The following is a 26888-nucleotide window of genomic DNA, read 5'->3' on the forward strand; positions in this document are numbered from 1 at the left end:
TTCTGAAGAAAGATGAACAAAGGCATAGAAAAGGGAAGACAAAGAGCTGGACATTGGAAGGTGTTCTTGTTGAAGGTTAGCAGTGACTAATCAGGTTTCACTATAGCGTAAGTACAACTAGGTTGTCCAGTGTGCTGATTACCATGTAAACCAGACTAGTTTTGAAATTATTTGACTAACTAGTTTCCTAATTATTCTGATACCAGCATTCAGCCAATGTATTACAAAGAAAACAAAGATTTGGTCACTGGAAGAAATATTCCTCACCTTAAATTAATAAAACCACACTTTGGTTTAAATGGCAGCTATGAGCTTAGTTACTATCCATCAGTTCCCTCGAATCTGATTATTTCCAGATTCTCTGGGTATTAATAACTTTAAACATTTTTATATATTTTATAATGTTTTGATATTTTGGGGGGCCTTAGAGACTTGGGGAAAAACTGTCTCTCCCAGGGCTTCTAAAAATAGGGAAGAATTTACTTGGGAGTACACCTTTAATGTGCAAGCTAACCACCCCTTCTACCTAACTCACATACCAAGCCATTATTTCCCTTGCCCTAAATCATCTCAGGGCCAGATACCAGACAACTAGACTCCCTCCCTATAGGCCAAAGCCCACTGACATTATTCGAACCTAGCAATGCTAAATTGTTTACCCTATCTCACCTTTCCTTCAGAAACCCCAAATAAAACTACTGCCTATAGTTTTGTCTTGCTCCTTTTTGCCTCCTCACCAGTTCTGATGCTTTTCTGGTGGCTCTGCATGGTGTGGGGTGCCCCCTTTCCTTGGGAAATGGAAGCAATTTTTTCAGCAGCATTAACCTCTCCATGTTGGCCCTCAGTCACCTCCATAAATTAAAATTCTGCAGGTACACTTCAGAACACCTGGCAAAGTCAAAACCACATCTGCAGACCCCACAGTGGGGGGGTCACTCAGGGAGTGAGGTCAGGAAGCTGCTGCCTGGGTACCACTCTCATTTCCTCATAACCCTGCCTTCAAACCACAACAACTGCCAGATGATACCGGCTTTTCAAAAGCCCAGACATGCTGTGTGCACACATGGAGCATGTATTTATATAGGTTTATATAAACTGATACAATAATATCTAACTGGTTTTTTACTCTGAGTAGCTGTATTTACTCAGTAAACCCTGAGTTTATTTTGGGGAGCTGTGGCATTAACATAGATAATCCAACAAGAAAACCCTACTAATGGATAAGCTTGAACTGTACAATGATTGTTTTTTTCCAAAAGAAATTTAGATACAATCAAGAATATAGAAAACAACATCAGAGAAAATCTCTCAGATCACAACTGCAAGTACAATGGAAAAACTTCACTTACAGGAATGATATGTTGGTCAAAATTTTGTAAAGACCCACATGCACACACAGAGAGTCATCAATATTAGGATAAAATAGTAAAACTACATACTGGACATATATGTACATGAGGCCTGGTCCTCTCAATTTACAAATTAAGATGGGTGAAATAATCTAGAATGAACAGGGTGGGATTGCTGTGGACTACTTACCCACAGCGCATGTGAGAGTATTAGAGAGCTTTATGAAGGGTTTGGAAGATGCTCACATATATTTATATGCCCTTCAATAATTATTATCTAGACCAGGAATCTCAACTTAAGCACTCTTGACATTATAGGTAGGACAATTCTTTTATAGTGGGCTGTCCTGTTTATTATAGAATATACAGAAGCACCTCTGGAGATGCTTGCCAAAAACTTTAGGAGATCTTCCTATTAGATTTTAGTAGCAGCCCACCACTTGTAACAACCAAAATGTCTCCAGACATTGCCAAATGTTCCCTGCGGAGCAAAATCACCCAGTCAGAGAACTTACAATACTGCATTTATTTAAAAAAAAAAACTGCCCATGTTATTCCTAAAATCCTTCAAAGGACTCAAAGTTTGGTTGAATAAAGTTGTGGAGGGTGGTGGTGGGGGAGTTAAATTCTTAAATAAGAAGAGTTAATTTTTCACAACAGCTTTAACATGTATTCTACACCCTGATCATCTTAAATACTAGCTAAGTTTAGCTTATATTCTAATTGAGAGGAAAAGCTTTAAATCAAGTATACTGAATTGCAACTTTAATGTATTTTTGGGGGATATAGCACAATTATTTGGGTAAATATTATTACCCACCCCCCAAAATAAACTCCACAAGAAAAGTAATTTACACAGAGAAGCAGAGGAGCCTGAATCTTCAGCATTCCATCCAGTTAAGTGGCTGGGCTTTAAGTTCAAGCACAGAAGAGAAGGGTTAATCCTCTTCGCCTGCCAGCTGTTCTGTACCAGGCAGTCAGTGCTAATAAGGGCGTGCAAAGGGCCATTGGAAGACCTAGATCACGCCACCCAGATGCTTGTGTGAAGGAAGCCAAGGTGTGTCCTTAGTTCTGGGCATGAGTCCTGTGGCTGTTATTAGCATATGAGCTGCTCTGACAAATCACTTGATTTCTTTCAGTTTACAATAGAGGCATTATCTCATCTGTAAAACGGGGGTTCTGCTGATGATCTCAAATGGTTGTGAGAACTAAATGAGGTGACAGACATAAAGCAATGTCAGCATTGTCTCCTTCACCATGATTGTAAAGGCTGGTTTACTTAGTAGCTGAGACAGGACAGGGTTGGTGCCAGCTCTGGGACATAGAGGAATCTAAGGGTGACAGTTACAACTTACACACTAATTATTTCCCTACCCTTAAATTAGGCATGGGTTCTATTTCAAACAAGGGTACTTAACAGTTTCAATGTCCCTCATGCTTGGTAATTACCTAGGGCAATTAATTCTACCTTAGTAATCACCTTAGCTGTGCCCCACAATCTTGAGAATTTATACCCTACAAAACATAGTAGCTGGGGAAAGCTACCTTTCTAAATACATATTTGAGATATTGATATTTGACTCTTGAATGCCTTGCCATGTATCCTGCCACATAGTTCTCACGTACACGGGAAAGTGCCACAAAATATTAAGGAGCTATACAATTAAAAGCCAGCTGGAGGCCCTGGCCAGGTAGCTCAGTTGGTTGGAATGTCATCCCATACACCAAAAGGTTGCAGGTTTCATCCCTGGTCAAGGCACATATAGGAGGCAACTGACCAATGTTTCTCTCTCTCTCCCTCCCCCTTCCTCTCTCTCTGAAATAAATAAAAACATATCCTTGGGTGAAGCATTTTTTAAAAAAATCTAACTGGAAAAGAACAGAAAAATACTTCTTTGCAGATGCCATTGTGACATGATGCTTGCAAAATACTCTATTTGATCTCACAGGGACATGACTTTTACAAATCTGAAGACCAAATGAAAAGCAGCAGCTTCTGAGACAAGGTATTAATTGTACACTGTAGGTGTTGACTCAGGATGTGACAGTCTTTGGTAAACAGTAATAGTACAGCTATGCCGATGATAAAAAGGATCCAAATAAACAGGATATAATTGCCCTAGATTCTCTGAATGGCTGTCCATGACAGATTTGGTTTATGATCCAATAGAGCAAGACTAAGCAAGAGTAACCTTTAGACACTCCCACACAGCCAATCATTAAACATATTCCTAAATCAAGTCAAACATGAGGCTAGCTAAAGTTTGTTGTTATTTTTTCTGCACAGGGCATTTGAGTAGATCATGATGTGTATAAGATCTTGTAAGCTTTGGGCCACTAAGAAGTATCAATCTGATACAGATATTTCATCTCTAGAAGCTTATGTTTATTAGTGACATGGGAAAGAAAACTCTGAAACTCCCACTATTACAGTCAACTAGTCCAGTGGTTCTCAACTGCGGGGGTAATGGCCTTTATCCACCCCTACAGCAACTTTGCAATGTGTGGAGTCAATTTTGGTTGTTACATCTGGAGAAATGCTTTGGCATCTTGTGGAAAGAGGCCAGGGACACTGCTAAACATCCCATAATACACAGAACAGTCTCCTGCAACAGAGAACTATCCAGTTCAAAATGTCATTATTGACTAGGCTGAGAAATCCCACTTTAAGCCAAAAATAAAAATTATTACTATCCTGTGATGTAACACTTGAAATAATTCAGAATAAATTTAAAATATCATACAGTTGATAAGTAAACTTAAAAGATACAGTTGATGATACTATGGAGTTAATTATACCATAGGTCCTATCATGTCACAATACAAAAAGAAATTATATATTGTGAACACTTACAAAGACCAATTAATTAGTTCTAATAATCAAATGCTTGTCCTATCCTCTCATTTGAACAAGAAACATACAGACCACTGTTCTTAGACCTGACTCAAAACACCAGTAATGTAGTGTATTTTGGGGGTATTCATTTCTTGAAATACATACTAATTGTGTAGTAAGTGCCAAAGTATATTCCAAATCCTAATCCTGGTGTATTTGAAACTGATTTCTTACAACTACAGACCTGAAGGCCTCACCTCAGATCTAGGGAATCAGCCTCACTGGGAATGGGGCCTGGGAATTTGCATTTTCATGGGCTTTAAAGGTGATTCTTATATATGCTCAAGAGTAAGAATGACTGCAGACTTTTCTCTTTTTTTTTGCTTCTATTGGAAAAAAGCTGCCATTTTCATATCATACTCACCATAAGTTAACTAGCAACAACAAAATAATTTATAGGTACAAAAGATCAGCAATATATATAGTCCTACACCAGCATGGTTCTAAATGGCCTACCTGAAATGATGTCACTTCAAAATAAGGCTGGTATAGAAAAGAAGGCCCATAAGAACCATCAAGGGGGGAACATTTTCAGGAACTATAAAGGATTCATGGACAAAACCAAGTGGGGGGGGTGTGGAATCAGGGGAGGGAGGTGGGGATGGCTGGGGTTGGGGTGGGAGTGGTGGGAGCAGTAAATGCAGACAATTATACTTGAACAACAATAAAACAATGAAAAAAAAAACAATCGTAAAATGTCCTCCATCAGAAGTATTTTGCTTTCAAACACAAGACACCTAAGTCTTCCCTGGTCAAGATTGTTCTTGGTAGACTTTCTTCTTCAAGGAAGCAGATATTCTTAAGAATCTTGCTACCACAAGGTGCAGGCTTAAGTGTGTGCTTTATATTTAGCATTCAATGACAAATAATGCATTAAGTGTGTGTGTTGGGGAGAAGTAATGACCATAGGATGGACAAAAACTAGACTTTCCAAGTACAAGAGTAATATTTTCCTTCTGAATTATTTTGCAGACTGAACACTAAGTGTGATCTCAATGGAAATTATAATTTCAGATGACAGCATGTCTCCAAGCAACCAAGAAAAAGGTGGGAAAAAAACCAAGGCAAAATCAAGCAAAAGGAGTGTATTTTCAGGGTGCTATAATAATAATTGAGCTACCATATGTCACCCACCTAATATTTTCAGGCACTTTACAAACATTTTCTTATTTAACCCACACCAAAATATTCTGCTTACGAGAAAATTATGACCAGAGAAGGAAGTTATTTCAGTTCACAAAACTAGTAATAGTGGGAGATCTGAGATTCAAATGCAGGGAATCAAGCTTTAGTTAGAATTCCATCTCCTACCCCATCCAACAACATTCTAGTAGTGGTTTGTGAACATATAACTCACTAATTGAAGATATTTTAAATGGACATTTCAAATAGCATGGTGTGTATAATTTTTACAACTAACTCTAAGGTGCTATATGTTTTATTTATCTTAGAAATCAAATAGACTCAAATAAGCATCTTAAAACCCTAAAGCATCATATAAATGTAAGGCATTTTGTTATTCATTAAAATTATTTTGATTCTGAGGATCTTTGGCAGATGGCAGCAGGATTTTTAGATACTTTGAAATAATTAGTGACACCCTAGGATGCTGTGAAATCATGATTGAGGTTACACTGACTTGGTTACCAATAGTCGTATATAATATAAGTGATTTTGACAATAGATGATGTCATTTTAAATGATTATATTAGAGAGGTGAGGAGACAACACCTTAGATGTGGCCATTTCCCTGGGGCCTATTCTGGGCCTGTCCTTTTCTTCTTCACTATGCCCTTGGGCAATCTCATCCACTGAATGGCCTCAGACCTTACTTCTGCATGTTGACAAAGCATCAACTTACATTCTCATCATTAATCTTTCTCCTGATCTTCAGACTAAAGCTTTCCCTTACATCATAAATGTTTCTCTGATATTTCAAACTTAAAGTAGTCAAAAATCCAGTCCATTATCTATTCCACCTTTTTCTGGTACAATTCCTCCCTTCTTCCTGTTTTTTTTTTTTTTCCTGGAGTCATTGCATTAGTTATCACGTGTAGAAACCTCAGAATCACCTTTAACTCTGCCTAATAATACACAACTAGACCGTTGTGCATGAGGACGCTCTCAAATGTACCCTTTTCTTTATTTGCCTGTTCCCACATGGTCTCTTTAAAATCAAAAGAAAATAAACCTCAGGTGATACTGTGACTCTCTTCTAGGGAATAAAAACCAATCTCCTTAGCATGGTCCTGCAACATCTAGCTTCCCTCATTCTAGTTTCATCTCTCATGTCAATCTTGGTCACCTACTGGCCACCCTCACCAGTCAACCTGTCCTTCCTTGAACATCTGGGCACTCTCATGCCTCTTTACCTTCATTTATTGTATTCCCTTTGCTTTCACTACCATCATCATAGACTACAGTTTCTGAAAATGCTGTCTCAGTACCTTTGCAGATGCTACCTCCTCTATCTGTAATGCCTTTTCCTGCTTACAAACTCTATTTGTCTTTAAAGTCTTAGCATGGTATAGTGAATGGTATAATTCATTTACTCATTCATTCATTCATTCATTCAGGAGTCTTTCACAACTCATCCATTTCCTTTCTCCAAGCCCAGAATGCCTCTGTTTCATACAAATTTTATTATCACTCCTTTTTTCTTTCTTTTTTTTTTTTTAGAAACAGGGGAAGGGTGGGAGCAAGAGAAGGAGAGAAACATCAATGTGTGGTTGCCTCTCATGCACCCCCAACTAGGGACCTGGCCTGCAACCCAGGCATGTGCCCTGACTGGGAATCAAACTGATGACCCTTTGGTTTGCAGGCTGGTGCTCAATCCATGGAGCCACACCAGCTAGGGCTTGTTATCACTCTTATCACTAATATTTTTATACCCTTAGTTGACAGTGAGCTCACTGCAGGCAGAGACATCACTTTCCTTCAGATTGGCAGCACTCAATGACTAACATATTATAGATGATCAATCTATTGTAAAATGTAAGACTATCATCTTACATGTAGTAAGATGCAATGTACATGTAAGATGTAAGGTAAGATATAATGTAAGATGAATACCAATGATGTTAGGCTTTATGCTCATTAAAGAAACATAATGTCTAATAAGATATGAAATATAGAATCTCAATCATAGAGCTATCCCCTAGAGTCTATACTTTACCTACTGGTAATAGTTTTTCTATCAAAAAATGAAAAAGAGTAAAAAGCTAGTTGACCTATAATTTTCTCTGCTACCACTTCATCCTGTGTATAACCCATCTTGTAACTAACCCCCATACTCATGATACTAGTTTGTCTGCATTTATCCACAGTCAATATGTTATCTAAGGGCAGAGACCAAGACACAGTCATCTATCATACTTCCAAGTATGTAGTGGAGCCAGCAGTCAATATTTCTTTTAAATTTTCAAGATGCATTACACATGAGATATTAATAATTGCACTTTCATATTATGTACAGCATGTGAATTTCAAAAGACTAGAAAGTAATTTGTTATATCCCCCAAATCTGCTCTTATGTTGCTGACATGGTACACAGAAGACATTACCATAAAAATAACATTCAAGATTAAGATTGCATTTGAAAGCCCCTTTCATAATATCTTATTTCACCCCAAATGACTGAAATTTTGCATATTTGGGGAATGTAGGATAAGATGTTTGCAGAGTGGCTTTTTTCTTAGCATTATAAAATGTATGTGAAGGACAGAGAGACTTCATCCATCCTTGACAAACTGACTAGCCTGTGATCACCACCTACTTACTTATGGCTGGATGGAAAAGGGTCAGAGATAAGGAGAGGTGGACCCAGTGGGAAGGGAGCTCTGTGTATATGGGATGAAAGTGGCCATTTGATAAAAGATCTGGGGTCTTATGGCAGAGATTTCCCATCCCCCTCCCCATTCCTCATCCAAAGAAATCAGGACCAGTGCAGGCTGGATTTGGTGGGAAAGTCCCAAGGGCAATTCAGTCAGATGCTCTGCTACCAGGCAGGCACACATGGAAAGCCCAAATCTATGCCAGCAGGACTCAGTGAGGGTGCAAAGGCAAAAAATTCCAATAAGCCATTATGTTACTCCTACAACCCTACTAATACAGAGAAAGGGATGGGACAGAATAGGGAGAAAAAGGGAAATCAACATTAGAGATGAGTCAGACATGGAAATAGAAGGAATGCTTACAGACTTTAAGGTACAGAATACTGAGGTTCTTTAGAAGTTTATTTTTGGAAAACAATAATAACCAAATATGCATGATATCATTTACTTCTCAAAAGAGTACTAGTAAAAAAAACAATGATAACAAACCTAGTTCTTTTCATTTTCTAATTATTTGGATTTCAAACAAATGGGAGCTTAACTCTATTAAAATTTAATATCCAAAAGTGAAGTAGAACTTTTTGATGATGTTTATATGTCTATAAATATGAATGATGCAGAATTTGGGTCCTATGATATCAGATGACAAGATACACCCCAAGCTTCAGCTCTGGCTAATTAAACGAATCAATTAAGAGACTGCAGTTGCAACTGTGTAGCTGCTGTTCTATAGTAGCAATAACAACTCCACGGGGAGGTCTTTTACTACATTAAAATGCTGTCCTGCACAACTCCATCTGATATTATTAGAAACAGTTATTTGTGTCTTGCTGTCATATTCATAGCAAAGGCAAATTATGGAAATATGCAGACCAGAATGGTCCCAGTATGAGATCAGGTTGGGTTTTCAGCCTCCAAGGGAACAATTGCTGAAATTCCAAAGTCCCCCAAAGTTCTTTAATGGAACTGATAAATCTATAAGCACAGCATCCATTTAGAAACTAGGTAAGGGTCATGTATTTACATACTTTCCTGCTAGGTTGATACAATTCCACTAGATGAATTATCATATTAAGTTTACCCTCCTGAGTTAAATTGATGGAGTTCAAAATTGTTTTTGATGGTGGTCATTAATCGCTGTTACTTCGTAAATGCTTACTTTGAAATCTAATTGTGCTCGTGTATCAAGGGTCATATTAAAACATTCTTAATGCTAAATCTTTGTAAAACATGTTTATTCTACTGACATTATCACTCAAGCTTTCTAGGCGAATAAGAAATTAAGTATATTTATTATCAATAAAAACTTAATTTCAAATGTACAATCTGAGATTTAAATTAGCTTTAAGAACTTCAGCATGACTTGGTTTCATTAATATCTCTGGCTAAGCTTCAAAGACATATAATTTGATAGTTCCTCAAGGAGTCCTTGGGTAAATGCCAATAGTACAGCTATGAAGAAGCTGTTCAATGCAGTCTAAACTTATTTTCTTTTTGCGGCAATATGCATTGTTTCTACAAGAAAAAAAAGACTCTTACTAATAAAATGTAGTATTTTTTCATGAGGGAAAAAGAAAAGTCTTATGGAGAAATGTTTGCCTTAACACTACCATACTTTAAAAATAATGGTATTTTAAAAATTTAATATAAACAATGATTACAATAAAAAATTTGAAATAAAGTGTGAACTTTTGCATTCTTAAAATAATAAAATATTTACTCTTATTGTGAAGCATAGTTCAAGTAAGGCATCCTGGTTAAGTAAAACACTGGACCTCTTTTATTTCTGTGTGTGTGAGCTTATATTATACCATCTGATGCACACAAACTCACCGCTTCACTAAAAGGATGGAAACAAAATGAAATAAAACTCAACCTACATTTGAAATAGATATCAATTCTGAAAAAATTCTGAAAAATGTAGCTTACCAACTGAGTGTATATCATGAACTAAATGTTTCTGTCCTGCAAATTCCTATGTTATAGCCCCACACCCCATGTGATGGTATTTGGAGGTGGGACCTTTGGGATGTGATTAAGTTTAAATGAGGTCACGAGAGTGGGGACTTTATGGTGGGATTATTGCCATTATAAAAGAGAAAGGCAGACTAAATTTTCTCTCTCTTGTGAGGATAATAGCTACAAGATGGCCAACTGCAGGCTAGATGGCCAACTGCTCACCAAAAATCTGATGTCTGTTGTTGAAACCACCTGATCTATGGTATTTTGTCATAGTATCCCAAGATATCTTATCTTATCCTAAGATAGCGCAGTTACTACAAAGAGTTCCCTGGATTACACAGTAAAGCAATTTTTTTAAGGCACTCTGATGGTTAAAACCTTACTTAATATCAGACCCTGGTTTTGCATTCTCATTCTACCAGTTATTAGCACAGAATAGTCACTTTACCTTTCTATGCTCAGTATTGTCCTCCAAAATTTAGCCACAGGCTTCATCAGCATTTTAGCATGTTTTGAGTATGGACTATATACTAACACCAATTGTACAGGTGACGATAAAATACTTTGAAAAATAAATGAAAGTACTCAAATCAGGTACATTATTGTATACTTATTATGTACTAAATAAGGTATATTATTACATACTTATCATTTACTTAGGATGCTCTTTATCAAATATATTTTGATATATATATTTGATGGAATATATATTAAAATACATATTAAGTAAATTTCCTGAGTTGTTTTTTAACTTTCATAGATATCAAATATGCTTTTATGCCTGTACAGGGTGTGCACTAGATTAAATAGTGTCACTGAAAAATTCATGTTCATCGAGAATTTCAGAATGGGACCTTTCTTGGAAATACTGTCTTCGCAGATGTAATCAGTTAACACTACCTGATAATTTTACATAAAGTTCAAAGAGCAAAACAGAAAGGAGAGACCAAATTTTTAAAATGTAATGAGATTTGTTTTATTGGAAATGAAAATAACAAACTGAACTTTTTAAAAGTTCAGTGTGAGTAAGAAAGGAATGAAATTAAGTCCGTACCTTCTCTAAGCTGAAACAGTAAAATTTCTGAACTTTATTAATAACAACAAAAGTACCTTTTTAGATTATAATTAAACACTTCTTTGAACACCAAAGGGCATGTTTTTCATGTTCAAAAGTCTCAATTTATATAGAAAATTCTACAAGGATTGTCACAAACACAAGTGTGTATTTGGGAAATCTCACCTTTACCATGGATGTGCTACTGCTATTCCTGACAGGTGAGTCTTGGAAACTGCATCTGTATAGATAATTTTGGACTAAACCAGCACATGCTAGCTAGAAATCACTCTACATTTGTTGTAACAGTTGCACTATCTCAAAACCTTTTCTTTCCCACCCCCATACTGATATAATATTACTAATAATACATCCAGAAACATGCACTGTAACAAACTACATTGGCCATCCAAATTGCTGTGTTGTAGAATTTTACAGTAATTACTCTAGAAATTGACATCCCTTGTCTATATAAACCATATAAATAAAATGGACACAGACCCTCTTTGGGATTTGTTAGTAAGTAATCCATCATTTACTAAAGGAGAAGGGTAGTGTCAGATATATAGCATGTGTGTGTGATTTTTTAATTTTATTTTTTTAAATATATTTTGATTATACCATTACAGTTGTTCTATTCCCCCCCTTCATTCCCCTCCATCCTGCAAACCCCCTCCCCCCACAAGCCCCCCCCTTTAGTTTATGACCACATGTCTCAAGTTTTTAGATTCTATACTTCCCCTACTATTCTTGCCCTCCCCCTATCTATTTTCTACCTACTGTCTATGATATTTTCTGTACCTTCTCCCCTCTTCTCCTCCTCCCACTCCCCTGTTGCTAACCCTCCATGTGTTCTTCATTTCTATGGTTCTGCTCCTGATCTAGCTGTCCTCTTGGTTTGCTTTTGTTTTAGGTGTGGTTGTTAATAACTGTGAGTTTGCTGTCCTTTCACTGTTCATATCTTTTATCTCCTTTTTCTTAGATAAGTCCCTTTAACATTTCATATAATAAGGGCTTGGTGATGGTGAACTCCTTGAATTTGATCTTATCTGAGAAGCACTTTATCTGCCCTTCCATTCTAAATGAAAGCTTTGCTGGATAGAGCAATCTTGGATGTAGGTCCTTGCCTTTCATGAGTTGGAATACTTCTTTCCAGCCCCTTCTTGCCTGGAAGGTCTCTTTTGAGAAATCAGCTGACAGTCTGATGGGAACTCCTTTGTAGGTGACTGTCCCCTTATCTCTTGCTGCTTCTAGGATTCTCTCTTTCATTTTAGTCTTGGCTAATGTAATTATGATGTGCCTTGGTGTGTTCCTTCTTGGGTCCAACTTCTTTGGGACTCTCTGAGCTTCCTGAATATCCTGGAAGTCTATTTCCTTTGCCAGATTGGGGAAGTTCTCCTTTATTATTTGTTCAAATACATTTTCCACTCGTGGCTGTTTCTTTCCCCCTTCTGGTACCCCTATAATTCAGATGTTGGAATGTTTAAAGATGTCCTGGAGGTTCCTAAGCCTCTTCTCATGTTTTTGAATTCTCATTTCTTCATTCCTTTCTGGTTGGATGTTTTGTTCTTCCTTCTGGTCCATTCCATTGATTTGAGTCCCCGTTTCCTTTCCATCACTATTGGTTTCCTGTGCATTTCCCTTCATTTCAATTAGTTTAGGCTTCATATGTTCCTCTAATTTGTGACTATAATCAACCAATTCTGTGAGCATCCTGATCACCAGTATTTTTAACTGTGCATCTGAGAGGCTGGCTATTTCTTTTTTGCTTAGAGTTATCGGCTCTGGGGCTTTCAGTTCTTCTTGAGCCATATTTTGGACTGTTCGTGCCTGTTACATATGGGGGGGAGAGCCCTAGGTGTTCACCAGGGTGGGGCAACTCAGTCACTGGGTTGTGATGCTGTATGTGGAGGCGGGGTCAAAGGAAAGCAATGGCAGTCCCCTCTGCTGCCTCCCGCCGCTGGGCCGCTCGGTCTGTCCCACTGCACCAGAATGTGTGACCGCAGTCAGCCGGCCCCCTTGCGCACTCACTGGGTTCGCCTGCTGGGGCCTGTACGGTCCATCTCACTGCTCACTCCTCTGCTGGTTTATCTGCACATGAATGTGTGACTGCTGCAGTCAGCCTGCCCGTCACCAGCACTGGGTCCACGGTCCACGCTGCTGTCTGGCCACCTGCGCACCTGAGTCGGGGGATCTTTACCTGCCCGTTCCTGCTCCACTGCTGGCCCCGCCCCCCTTACCGTCCCGGTTGAATGGTTTGTTGTTGTCGGACTTCTGTATAGTTCAATTTTCTGTTCTTTGGCTGCGTCTTTGTTTACTAAACCTTTGTTGTATTCAAACTTGGTTGTGGGAGAGACACAGTGCTTCCACCTACGCCTCCATCTTGGCGGAAGTCCTGATTTTTTTTAATAGTATGTTTCAGGTGACTGAACTGAGGTGCTATATACATACATGTATATTTTTCTTCTATTATGTTTTCAGTGCCTGAAGTGGATGAAAGGGAATAAAGAGCATTTGCTGATGAGATGAGCACTGAGCTGAGAGCTTAGAAATTTGAGTACACTTCTTTGCTCTACCACCAACTGGACATGAAACATTAGGTAAAACAAGTTTTCTTTTTTTTTCAGCATCAAATCCTCACAAGTTATCTTTTCTGATGCATAGTTTCCTTACCTGAAGAAGAAGGGTTAATCTCTAAGGTCCCAAAATTCCCTGAACTTTTCTTTTTCTTCATTTGTTTCTATATTTGCCTACTTCACATTTCCTTTTTACATCTAATACTTTGGTCCTGCGCTTGTCAATTTTATTTATTCATTTGGCAAATATGTATTGAATGCTTACTATACACTAAAGCCTTGTTCTGAGTGCTAGGTATAGAGTAACAAGCCAAACAGACAAAAAGCCCTATGCTCATGGAACTTATTTCATTCAAGTAGGGAAGATTGACATTAAAGACATTTTAAAAAGTAAAATACATTGGATATTAAAGTGTGTCAATAGTTGTAACTACTAAAAAAGAATAAAGTAGAGGAAAGGGAAAATAAAATGAGGAGAAGGGTGGTCATAACTTCAGAGTATGACTAGAAGGAGGTGGCCGATGTATACAGGCTTGAAGAAAGGGAGAGAATCTACTATGTAGACATCTGAGAGCAGATAGTCCTGGCAGAGACAAGGTAAAGGAAGAGACCCTGAAGCATGTGCATGAGGCTGCTGCAATAATTTGGATAAGAGATGATGAAAGCAGTGGAGGTGGTATAACAAAGGCATGAATCAAGAAAATTACAAGGTTTTAAAACATTTCAAAAATTTATATGGAACCATAAACAACCCCAATAGCTGCAGCAATTTTGAAAACAAAGAACAAAGCAGGAGGGATAACAATACCCAATATCAAACAGGATTACAAGGCCACTGTAATCAAAACAGCCTGGTGCTGGCATAAGAACAGACACATAAACCAATGGAACAGAATAGAGAGCCCAGAAATAAACCCAAGTCTCTATGGTCAACTAATATTTCACAAAGTGGGGAGAAGCATAAAATGAAGTAAAAATAGCCTCTTCAACAAATGGTGTTGGAAGATCTGGACAGCTACATGCAAAAAAATGAAACTTGATCACAAACTTACATCATACACAAAAATAAATTCAAGGTGAATAAAAGACTTAAATATAAAGCGTGACACCATAGAAAGTCCTAGAGGAAAACATCAGCAGGAAAATCTCAGATATTCTACACAGCAATATTTTCACTGATATGTCCTCTAGTGCAAGGGAATTTAAAGGGAAAAAATAAACAAATGGGATATCATCAAAATGAAAACCTTCTGAATGCCTAAGGAAAACAGCATTAAAATAAAAAGAGAACCAACCATATGGGAAAACATATTAGCCAGTGATACCTCAGATAGGGGTTTGATCTTCAAATATATATAAAGAAATCACAAAACTTTACTCTAGGAAGACAAACAACCCAATTAAAAATGGGCAAAGGATTTGAACAGACAATTCTCCAAGAAGAACACACAGAGGGCCCAGAGACATATGAAAAGATGCTTAGCATTACTAGCCATCAGAGAGATACAAATTAAAACCACAATGAGATACCACTTTGCACCAGTGACAATGGCCATCATAAACAAAGCAACAAACAAGTGTTGGAGAGGATATGGAGAGAAAGGAACCCTAGTGCACTGTTAGTAGGAATGCAGACTGGTGCAGCCACTGTGGAAAACAGTATAGAATTTCCCCAGAAAACCAAAAATGGAACTGCTTTTGGACCCAGCAATTCCACTGCTGGGATTATATCCTAAGAATCTTGAAACACCAATCCAAAAGAACCTATGCATCCCAATGTTGATAGCAGCACAATTTACAATAGCCAAGTGCTGGAAGTAACCTAAGTGCCCATCAGTAAACTGGTGGATCAAAAAACTGTGGTACATTTACCCAGTGGAATACTACACTGCAGAAAGAAAGAAGGGGCTCCTACCCTTTGTGACAGCATGGCTGGAACTGGAGAGCATTATGCTAAGTGAAATAAGCCAGGCAGTGAAAGACAAATACCATATGATCTCGTCTTTAAGTGGAACCTAGATGACAAAACAAACAAGCAAGCAATATATAACCAGAGACACTGAAATTAAGAACAAACTGACAGCCCTGGCTGGTATAACTCAGTGGATTGAGTACAGGCAACCAAATGGTTGCAAGTTTGATTCCCAGTCAGGGCACATATCTGGGTTGAGGGCCAGGTCGCTAGTGGGGGCCACACGAGAGCCAACCACACATTTATATTTCTCTCCCTCTCTTTCTCCTTCATGTCTCCTCTCTCTAAAAGTAAACAAATAAAATCTTTGAAAAAAAAAGAACAAACTGACAGTAAAGAGGGGATAATGTCTGGGGATAATGTGGGGACAAGGGGGAAGGGTTTTCAGGAACATCTATAAAGGACACATGGACAAAACCAAGACAGGGGTTGGGACCAGGGGTGGGAGGTAGGGATCGCTAGGGTTGGGGGGAGTAGTGGGGGGAAAATAGAGGCAACTGTGCTTGAACAATAATAAAAAAATTTAAAAACAATAAAAAAAGAAAATTACAAGGTTTAAGTTCAAGTTGGCATTTTCTGAGGAAACCACTGCAGGAAAAACTGTTCATTTTGTTTGTTTGTTTTTGCAGGTTGTAGCTACCAAGAACTCAGTTTTCAATACACTAACACTGAGTAATCTATTAGAATCCAAGGAAGAAGACCAAGTAGCAGAGACAGCTTAAGAGCACTTTCTAGCATGAGCACTAAAGTACAGGAAAATCGCCACATAATATAATTCTATGTAACCATTAAAAAGAATGACATAGCCCTGGCCAGTGTCACTTGCTTGGACAACATCCTGCAAACCCAAAGACTGCAAATTTGATTCTCACTCAGAGCACATGCCTGGCTTGAGGGTTCAGTCTGCAGTTGGAGCACATGCAAGAGGCAACCATTCAATGTTTCTCTCCCTCTCTTTCTCCCTCCCTTCCCCTCTCTCTAGAACCAATGAAAGAAAATAATGTTTTAAAAAGAAACCAATCCTGTAAAAAATGATATAGATTTTTTTATGTAATGACCTGGGAAACTGTGCATAAATTATCGTTGCATAAAAATGGTGTAATTTTATTTCTGGAAGAATATGTCTATTGCTTTTTAATATATTTTATTGATTATGCCATTAGAGTTGTAGCATTTCCCCCGCTTCATTCCCCTCCACCCTGCACATCCCTCCCCCACCAGTCCCCCCTTAGTTTATGTCCCACGTGCCACAGGTTCCTTAGATTCTATATTTCCCATACTATTCTTGCCCTCCCCCCTGTCCATTTTCTACCTACTGTCTATGCTACTTATTCTCTGTACTTTCTCCCCCCTTCTCCTCCTCCCACTCCCCTGTTGCTAACCCTCCATGTGATCTCCATTTCTATGGTTCCACTCCTGATCTAGCTGTCCTCTTAGTTTGCTTTTGTTTTAGGTGTGGTTGTTAATAACTGTGAGTTTGCTGTCCTTTCACTGTTCATATCTTTTATCTCCTTTTTCTTAGATAAGTCCCTTTAACATTTCATATAATAAGAGTTTGCTGATGATGAAATTTTTTAATTTGACCTTATCTGAGAAGCACTTTATCTGTCCTTCCATTCTAAATGAAAGCTTTGCTGGATAGAGCAATCTTGGATGTAGGTCCTTGCCTTTCATGAGTTGGAATACTTCTTTCCAGCCCCTTCTTGCCTGGAAGGTCTCTTTTGAGAAATCAGCTGACAGTCTGATGGGAGCTCCTTTGTAGGTGACTGTCCCCTTATCTCTTGCTGCTTCTAGAATTCTCTCCTTCATTTTAGTCTTGGCTAATGTAATTATGATGTGCCTTGGTGTGTTCCTTCTTGGGTCCAACTTCTTTGGGACTCTCTGAGCTTCCTGGATTTCCTGGAAGTCTATTTCCTTTGCCAGATTGGGGAAGTTCTCCTTTATTATTTGTTCAAATAAGTTTTCCACTCATGACTGTTTCTTTTCTCCTTCTGGTACCCCTATAATTCGGATGTTGGAATGTTTAAAGATGTCCTGGAGGTTCCTAAGCCTCTCCTCATTTTTTTTTTTCAATTCTTGTTTCTTCTTTTCTGTTTAGTCATTTTTTTCTTCTTTCTGGTCCACTCCATTGATTTGAGTCCCAGTTTCCTTTCCATCACTATTGGTTTCCTGTGCATTTCCCTTCATTTCAATTAGTTTAGCCTTCATATGTTCCTCTAATTTGTGATTAAAATCAACCAGTTCTGTCAGCATCCTGATCACCAGTGTTTTGAACTGTGCATCTGAAAAGTTAGCTATCTCTCAGTCGCTTAGATTTATTGGCTCTGGGACTTTGAGCTGTTCTTGAGCCATAATGTTTTGGTCTGTTCACACCTGTAATGTATGAGGGGCAGAGCCTTAGGTGTTCCCCAGGGCAGGGCAACCCAGGTGGCTGGGTTTTGATGCTGTATGTAGGGACGGGGTCAGAGAGAGGCAATGGCATTTGTTCTGCTCTCTCTCAGATTTCTGTCCCCTCTGTGGCTTCCCACAAGCAAATTGGGCCCTTCTGGTGCTGGTTCCCAGGTGTGTGGGTTTGTGCACCCTCGAGGACCCTGTGGGTCTCTCCAATGAACTCTGTGAGCCTGGGAGCTTCCCTAGGCACCTCGACCCTGAAAGTCTTTCCAATTGGTGCTTTCAGGCTCTAATTCCGGTCACTGGGGCCCTAGCCTGAGCAGTCTGTGTCACTGTTTGCTCCTTCACTTGGTTTATCTGTGCGTGAATGTGTGACCGCAGTCAGCCAGCTGGCTTGCGCCCTCAGTGGGTCCGCCCGTTGCCACCCCACACCTGGGATCCGCCAACCGCCACTTGCGCTCTTTCCTTCCCGACCCTGCTCTGCTGCTGACTCTGCTCCTCTTACCCGTCCGGCTAAATGGTTCGTTGTTGTCAGACTTCCATACAGTTCAATCTGCTGTGTTCTGGCTGCCTTTTTGTTACTAAAACTTTGTTGTCTTTAAACTTGGTTTTGCAAGGAGGTGCAGTGTTTCCACCTACGCCTCCATCTTGGCCAGAAGTGAATATGTCTGTTGTTAATAACTTAAATACTGACCTCTAGGAAATAGGATGTGTACTTGTGTGAAGGCTAATTGTATATGTTAACTTGGCTAGGCCACAGTACCCAGACATTTGGCAAAACATTATTTTAAATGTTACCATGAAGGTATTCTTTAGATGAAATTAACATTTAAATCAGTAAACGGAGTAAAGCAGATTACCCCCCATAATATGAGTGGGTCTTATTCAACTGTTTGAAGTACTGAGCTCCCAAGCAAAGAGAAATCCTGTAAGCACACTGTCTTGGACTTGAACTGCAACTGTTCCCTGGCCTGCCCTGGAAGATTTTGGATTTGGCCCCACAATCATGTAAATCAATTCCTCAAAATCGATCATCTTTCTCCTCCTTCCTCCCCTCGCCCCCTGCCCCACCCCACATACATTCTATTGATTCTGTTTCTCTGGAGAACCCTTACTAATATTACTAACACAATTTCTTTAGACATGAATTTAAATAATATCTAAATTTTCCACTGAAAAAGTATCTATTGCTTTTTTTAATCAGAAAAACAAGAATAACCATAAGTCTTAGGTATAACACTTAAAAGTTACAATACACAGAACAAGAGTATATACATATACTACTGTATATGAACTTAACTACATCTCTATACATAAACTATAAATTTTCATCATTATTAATATCCTTCCTACCTCAATGGCTGCAAAAACCACTACTTTTTTGACCCAAGCTATAGACCTCTCCTCTGATATCTTCAAGACCCCCAAATCCAGTGTAAATTTATAGCCTGAACAAGGTACCCACAGCACATGAATACACATTTTATTTTTTTATTATTATAGATGATTTTATTGAATACACATTTTAAAGATTATAAATGATACCTAGTAGATGAATACATGGAGAAATGTTCATATACAATAGCAATAAATAGACATGGTAATTAATATAAGGTACCTTTTTAACAGTAAAATTATTTTAGAACTATAACTAACATAATTATTAATGTGTAAAATTATAAAAGATAGGAACTATAAAGAAAATTTCTTTTCACCAGATAGAGTTAGATATTTTGAAAATTATAATACTAGTGAGAATGCAAAGTGATATCCTAATATATGAGTGCCTTTCAGAAGAGGTATAAAATAACTGGCAACATGTATATTAACCCATAAAATTATGTACGGTTTTGACTCAGTTTAGAATAAAATCTATCTTATAAAGTTTTGAAAATATACATATTTGAAAATAATTTAAAATGTCAAAAAAAGCAAGATACATGAAGTTGGTCATTATAACACCAACTGTAATGGCAAAAATGAGAGGCAACTGAAATACCTAAGAGAGGGATTCAGGAGAAGTAAAATATGCCACATCTACTCATCAGATCATTAAATACAGCTTCATTTAAACTATGCTAATATTTTACAGCAATGTGGAAAATGATTAATAAGATTATAAGTGAAAAAATCAAGATACAAAATTATGATTTAACTTCATTAGAAGTGTGGACTTGACAGGACCTAATAAAGGTAGAAAGCTGAGCAAAAATCCCCAAAAAGTCACTATTTTTAAAAGAACCTTTATATAATACATATGTTCTTTTTTTCCTTTTTTTTAAATTTAATAATTTTTTTTATTTAACTTTTGTTCAAGTACAGTTTTCTTTCTTGTATTCCCAGCCCTGCCTCCCCCAGTGCTCCCCACCCTCCTCCCATCTCCGCCCCCATTGTCCATGTGTCCTTCATACTTATTCACTTTTTAAAAAATATTTATTTATTTATCTTTAGATGGGAAGGGTAGGAGAGAGGAAGAGAAACATCAATGTATGGTTGCTTCTCGTGCATCCCCTGCTGGGAACTGGCCCCTGCAGAGAACTGGCCTGCAACCCAGGCATGTGCCCTGACTGGGAATCAAACCCCGAACGTCTGGTTCACAGGCCCACGCTCAATCCACTGAGCTACACCAGCCAGGGCCCATATGTTCTTATTTTATTATGAAAACAGGGAGAAAATATCCAGTAGCAGAAAGTACTTGAAATACTCAACAAACTCAAATATTTTTTAAAACTATTTTCTAATTAGAAATTGCTAAAAAAGCATTCTATTATGGAAAGTTTAACACTTTAAAGAACCCACCTTTTATACAAAGGCATCTCATTTAATAGCCAAATAAAATCATGATGAAGCCAAGTTCAAAAACATGGGCTAAAAGTAATCAAACCTTTTTTTTAAATGAAAGTTAGGAGAATATACAAGATAACATTTCTTTGATACTTACCACTGTACCAAGAAACTGAATGCTCATGTTTCCACCTGCTTCTCGTGAAAGACACTGGGGAAAAAAAGAGGGATAAAATGAATTTGCAAAATGTCCAGTAAACATAAAGATTGTTGAATTTCACAAATAAATAAATGTTAATTATAATCATAAAAAATTAATTTGATTCCACACAAAACTGTGTACATGAATGTTTATAACATTATTTCTAATAGTCAAATAATAACTCACGTCCATCAACTGATAAATGGGTAAACAAAATATCAATGGGATATTATTTGGCCATAAAAAGAATGAAGTACTGATATACACTATAAGAGAGGCCAGTCACAAATAACCACATACATGATTCCATTTAACATGAAATGTCCAGAATACGTAACTCCGTAGAAACAGGAAACAGATTGGTGCATTTTGGCCATTCTTTGCCAAAAACTCTCAGCCACCCCAAACACTTCCAGGTCACAGGTTGCAGGTTTTCCCTTAGTCTGTTGCCTAAGAATACACCAAATATCACCTCCTTTCACTAGTGCAGATTACTTTATACAACTTTGTCAAGGAAGTATTGGAAGAAATTTTGAAGACCCAAGGAATTAGAGGTGGGAGGGAAAAGTGAAAACTGGAGCTTCATACACTTGTTGGCATTTAAGGAGAAAAGTAATGAATATATACATAAATTGTGGTATGTTCTACTTTTTTTTTCCTTTCTTTCTTTTAATATTTTATTTATTTATTTTTAGAGAGAGGGGACAGGAAGGAGAAAGAGTGGGAGAGAAACATCAATGTGTGGTTGCCTCTCATGGGTTCCCCACTGGGAATCTGGCCTGCAACCCAGGCATGTGCCCTGACTGGGAATTGAACCAGTGACCCTTTGCTTCACATGCCCGTGATCAATTCACTGAGCTACACCAGCCAGGGCATGGTGTATTCTACTTAAAAAAAAAAAAAATGCTTCTAATGCTAGACCAGAAGGCCAAGTGGCAGAGACTGCCACTGTAAAGTCTAGAATGGTTAGAAGAAGTAGATTCATGGATGCATTAGATAAGGTTGTCCAGGAAAGAGAAGATATCCTAAGGCTTCTTTGAACTTCTCAAGAAAAAGCCAGATCTGGTGCTTCTATAAGAGACATCTTTGGAAAAATCATCTGACAAAAGTTCAAGTTACCTATACCTTGCTTCCTAAGAAACAGATTCAACAGGAAATTGTTCTTTGCAATGTCTCACGTGGAAGATCTTGTCAGATCCATACTTGAGAAACAAGCCCACACTGAAGCAAGGAAGAAACAGTTAGAGAAAATTTCTTCAAGAAAAATTTCCACATCTTTTTGAAATCTAGAAGTCAACACTTACCTTACCATTTTGTTTTTCTTAGATAATAGTTTGTGTACAAAGTAAATGTAATGAAGGATATCTGTAATAATGTCAACAATTTAATAAAAAAACCTTTGCAATAAAAGGTAAATGCATATGTTAAGTGGTTCATTAAAAATTATGTTTTCACTCAAATAATTATTTACTTATCAACTGATATAAGTGTTAATATGCCATGTAAATTCTAAAAGTGGTCATGCTTCTACAAAACTTTAAAAAATATCAGGAATAAGGTAAAAATTAAATTCCATTTTTTTAAGGAAAGAAGGAAGGAGGAAGACACTGAAAGATTGATTGCTTGAAGGTTGCATGCAGGAAGGAGAGTTGTTAGTGATTGGGGAATGACTGCTAATTAGTATGAGGTTTTCTTTTGGGGTGTGAAAATGTTTCAAAATTTATTGTGGCAATGATTGCACAAATATTGTGAAGAGACAAAGAACACCAATTTGTACACTTTAGGTGAACTGTATGGTATGTGAATTACATCTCAATAAAGTTGCTTTTTGAATTTATGTTTGCTAGAAATGAATGACTAGTACACTGCAAGTAAATTATACTTCTTTTAAATATTCTCACCTATAAAATTGCTCTACTTACTCTTAATCTGTTCTTCAAAACTTTCTTTTTAGTGCTTATCAAAGAGAGTCAATTGGCTTCAAAGACTTTGCAAACAAATAAAGCAGTTCTAATTAAGTGGCTATGAATCTTTTTAAGTGCCCAGACTTAGCTCTGTATAAAGTGTTAGTGGCCTTCCCTCAGCAGAAGGCCTGTTTTTATTTCTTTTAAGGAAGTGGAGATTTACTAACTCTAACCTTTATGATTACTTAAGTCATAGAACCCAGGGTGAACCTCTAGAATTCAGGTTGAGGCCCTGGTTCCTTGACTGATGGAGGTTAGACCAATAAGAAGGAAAGCAGCTTAATGCACTATGATACCTATATGTTTGCCCCTACCAGAAAATATTGCCAAGTTGACTTGACGCAATAGTAATCTAACTAGCATATTCAAGGTGTTGTGTTAGTGTATAAAGCTCAAAATCAGTATTTTTATCCATTCATTCCACTTGTAAAAATTTCTCCTAAGAAAAAAGTCATAAGTAGGCAAAAAAATATAGCCAAATATGTTATCATAGTGTAATTCATGGAATGTAAAAATTTCAAGCAATCAAATAAGAAACAAAAGAAAGTGGTTGAATAATATATAGTATATTTACGTAGCCATTTAAAAAGCTTAAAAGCATTAAACATGTTTATATTTTTAATTGCAAAAAGAAAGAACAAAACAGTATATTCAGACTGAACATTGTTTAAAAACTTTATATGTTTACATAAAATTCTAACACAAATAATGCACATAAAACATTTAACTGTTGTTTCTGGGTAAAAGATATTAGTTGACCTTTCTTTTTGATTTATCTGTTATTTCTATTAGTCTATATGGATATGTATAACTTAATAATGAAAAAGAGAAATAATGCACAGTGGAATAAAATAGATTCTTTCCCTCAATGTCCTAAGGGATTAAAATTGAGTCTTGAATCCTAGGTTATAATACCGTCACTTCTACTTTAGTCACCCTTCCATCCATCTACCCATCCATCCATCTATGTACTGAGCACTACTAGCAGAATTATAATTTATGCTCAAGGAGGTTAAAGAAAAGTATATGATTCTAAAATGAATTATAATTCAATACGATAAATCTATGGTACAAAATGTACAGAGTCTTATAGGATAAGAGGCCAGAAAGGCCTCTTATCAACTAAGTGCCAGAAAGGTTAAGGAAGACTTACAGACAGTAGAGATGGTTATTAAAATGTGAGCAGGAATTCTCCAAAATGGAAGGAAAAGAGAAAATTTTGGTCTGATAAAACAGTTTATAAAATTTCGGATTAAGAAATAACATGGCCCTGGCTGGTGTAGTTCAGTCGATTGAGCATGGGCCTGCAAACCAGAGGGTCTCAGTTCGATTCCTAGTCAGGGCACATGTCTGGGTTGCAGGCCAGTTCCTAGCAGGGGACACATGAGAGGCAACCATACATTGATATTTCTCTCCCTCTTTCCTTCCCTTCCTCCTCGAAAGATAAACAAATAAAATCTAAAAAAAAAAAAAAAAAAGTAACATGGCAAGTTTACGGAATAGTGAGTAGTTCAGAGACAGGTTTAGTTGATGAAGGGAAGTGGCAAAAAAGGAAACTGAGAAGGAATTACAGACCTACTATATTCTTCTTCGACTATAAGACACCCTGGACCATAATACGCACCTAGGTTTTAGAGGAAAACAGGAAAAGAAAATTCTGAAGCAAAAAGTGTGGTAAAATATTTAATAACCTGAGACCCCGCTCCCCCACTGCTCCCCCACAGCGCGCCAGGTAAGCTACATTCAGACTATAAGACACATGCCCCCTTTCCTCCCAAATTTGGGGGGAGTGAATCATATAGTCTGAAAAATATGGTATTTCACATCTTGCACAGAGAGTTCATACTTAACAAAGTCTTTGTACTTAAGAACTAGAGAGTAGCATGTTGATGTTTCAGAAGATCAATGGTCTGAGGCAAGGTTGAAGATATGCAGAAATGAGGAGGGACTTGGCTGGGAGGCCTAGGAAGATGTTACTGCAATCATTTAGGTCAGAGTACACAAGAGCAAACTGAACGCAACAGAAGTAACCCTGATTCATTCATAGAAACTTAGAATTTGAAGGCAAACAGATTTGAAAAATCTACATTTTGTTTTACTTATAAGGAAACTAAAGGTACAGGAATGTAAAAAGTAATTTGCCTACATTGCAATCGGAGAATAAGACTCCCAACCCAAGCATTTTCACTTGTGCAGGATGAAATATCTCTACAATGTCTTATTCTAGATCATCGATTAGATGATGAGTTAAGGACAAAAATCATTTCTTACACTTCTTCCTTAATCCCAACAGTACTGCAGAAAATGAAACATAAAACCAATCTCCCCTGAGAATTCTGATGTCTGTTCATACCATGAAAAATAAGAAGGACCTATATAGCTCTCAATCTTCAATTGTCTAGCTGAAGTTTTTACTGGGTAGTATTAGAGGTAGATCTGTCAAGAAATGGAGAAAAGGGGTGATGTAAAATGATTTAGATTGTGGATCAGCAGTCTAATAGCCTATAGATTTCTACACTGCTGAGGTTCTAAGAGTAGTGAGGAAAACATTCAGAGCATCCCTATTACTTCCAAACCAAGGCACATCCCAGCCTGTGGCAGAAAAGAGGAGTGACAAGATCCAGCTCACATTTGCCAGTAGAGAATCAGCAAAATTAATCACCTCTGTTGTACAGCAACAGTCTCAATCATAAGTTCTTCAGAATTAAAAAGTTTCTGATTGTAGCTATTGGATTCTGGTAAGATGGCAGAGGTGGCAATTTCTGAATCTTCCCTGGAAACACTGTAAAGGCCTAGTAGCAACAAACTCCCCTAGCACCCTAATTATTGTGTATAAATATTTTTCTCATTCAAAAAATGGCTGATTTCAGGTCTGGGGCAAAAATAAGGCTGCTACAACTTGCCATATCAGACAGTTAAGGGAGCTTTCAAAGACTGGTCATGCCAAAGGGACTCAGAAGCCAACTTGAAGAAATTACCTGTGGCCCACCATGGGACAGTTTGATCAGCAGTAAGAATGATAACTGCTGAGGATTCAAGCATATCAGGTATGTTCAAACCCATGAGTTCAAAGTGGATACCCAAAGCAAAAACAAAAATAACAAAAATAACAAAACATAACAAATAACAAAAATAACAAAAATAACAAACAACAAATAACAAAAATAACATCCTAGTTTAATCACTTTGGAGAATAATAGGGAACCAACTCTATTTTAAGAACTGGCAAGTAAAAGGAAAGGATCAAGTATTGACTTTATCCTTCTCATGAAAACTGTACTCCTAAGTAAGCCAAGATGTAGTTAAATAGAGTTTCTCTTTAAGAATCATTCCAAGTAATATATGAAAAAAACTGGCAAAATTAAAACATCATCATTTTTTAAACTTTGATAAATTTAATGACCCGAGACTTCATCATCAGCAGAGTGATGCTCACAGTCATGGGCCTCTTATGGAGAACACCACATCACTTAGGACTCAATCTTACCAAAGATAATGGCATATGAATCTGATTACATCTTGAAACCCAAATACCCATGTACAGAAGATGGCAAAGGAATAACAGGTTAAAGTGTGCCTTTGGGATGCACCAGCGAAATTATGACCATGGAAAACTACAGGACAATTGACCTAATTTATTCAACATAAAATGCAAAGAATTAAAAAATTTCCACAGACATTTCCCTCAATCTGCTATCCCATTTCTTTTTCTCCTTTAAAGCAAGACTCTTTGAAAAGTCATCTACCTACACAGCCTCCACTTTCCATTCTTTTTGAGCCCATTTTCAGCTGGCTTTTGTCCCCACTAATCATCTGTAATCATTCTTGTCAAGGGGACTTAAAATTTCTACCTTCTCCTATCTATCCATCAGTTTTTTCCTCACCTTATTCATCAACACTAGATA

The 26888-nt window shown here is 37.5% G+C and overlaps 1 protein-coding gene across 2 annotated transcripts in view; it reads right to left on the minus strand.

The window, feature by feature from the left end:
• The window catches only part of PCCA (propionyl-CoA carboxylase subunit alpha), a 468144-nt gene that overhangs the window by 63323 nt on the left and 377933 nt on the right, over nucleotides 1–26888 (minus strand). For both annotated transcript variants that reach the window (XM_037065798.1, XM_037065799.1), the window contains one exon: nucleotides 20975–21028. In XM_037065798.1, the coding sequence (XP_036921693.1) occupies nucleotides 20975–21028 (54 nt within the window). The remainder of the gene's footprint in view (nucleotides 1–20974; nucleotides 21029–26888) is intronic.

The sequence above is a fragment of the Sturnira hondurensis genome, unplaced genomic scaffold (genome assembly GCF_014824575.4).
Source record: "Sturnira hondurensis isolate 20B ecotype Veracruz unplaced genomic scaffold, ASM1482457v3 Scaffold0016184, whole genome shotgun sequence".
Classification (NCBI taxonomy): Eukaryota; Metazoa; Chordata; class Mammalia; order Chiroptera; family Phyllostomidae; genus Sturnira; species Sturnira hondurensis.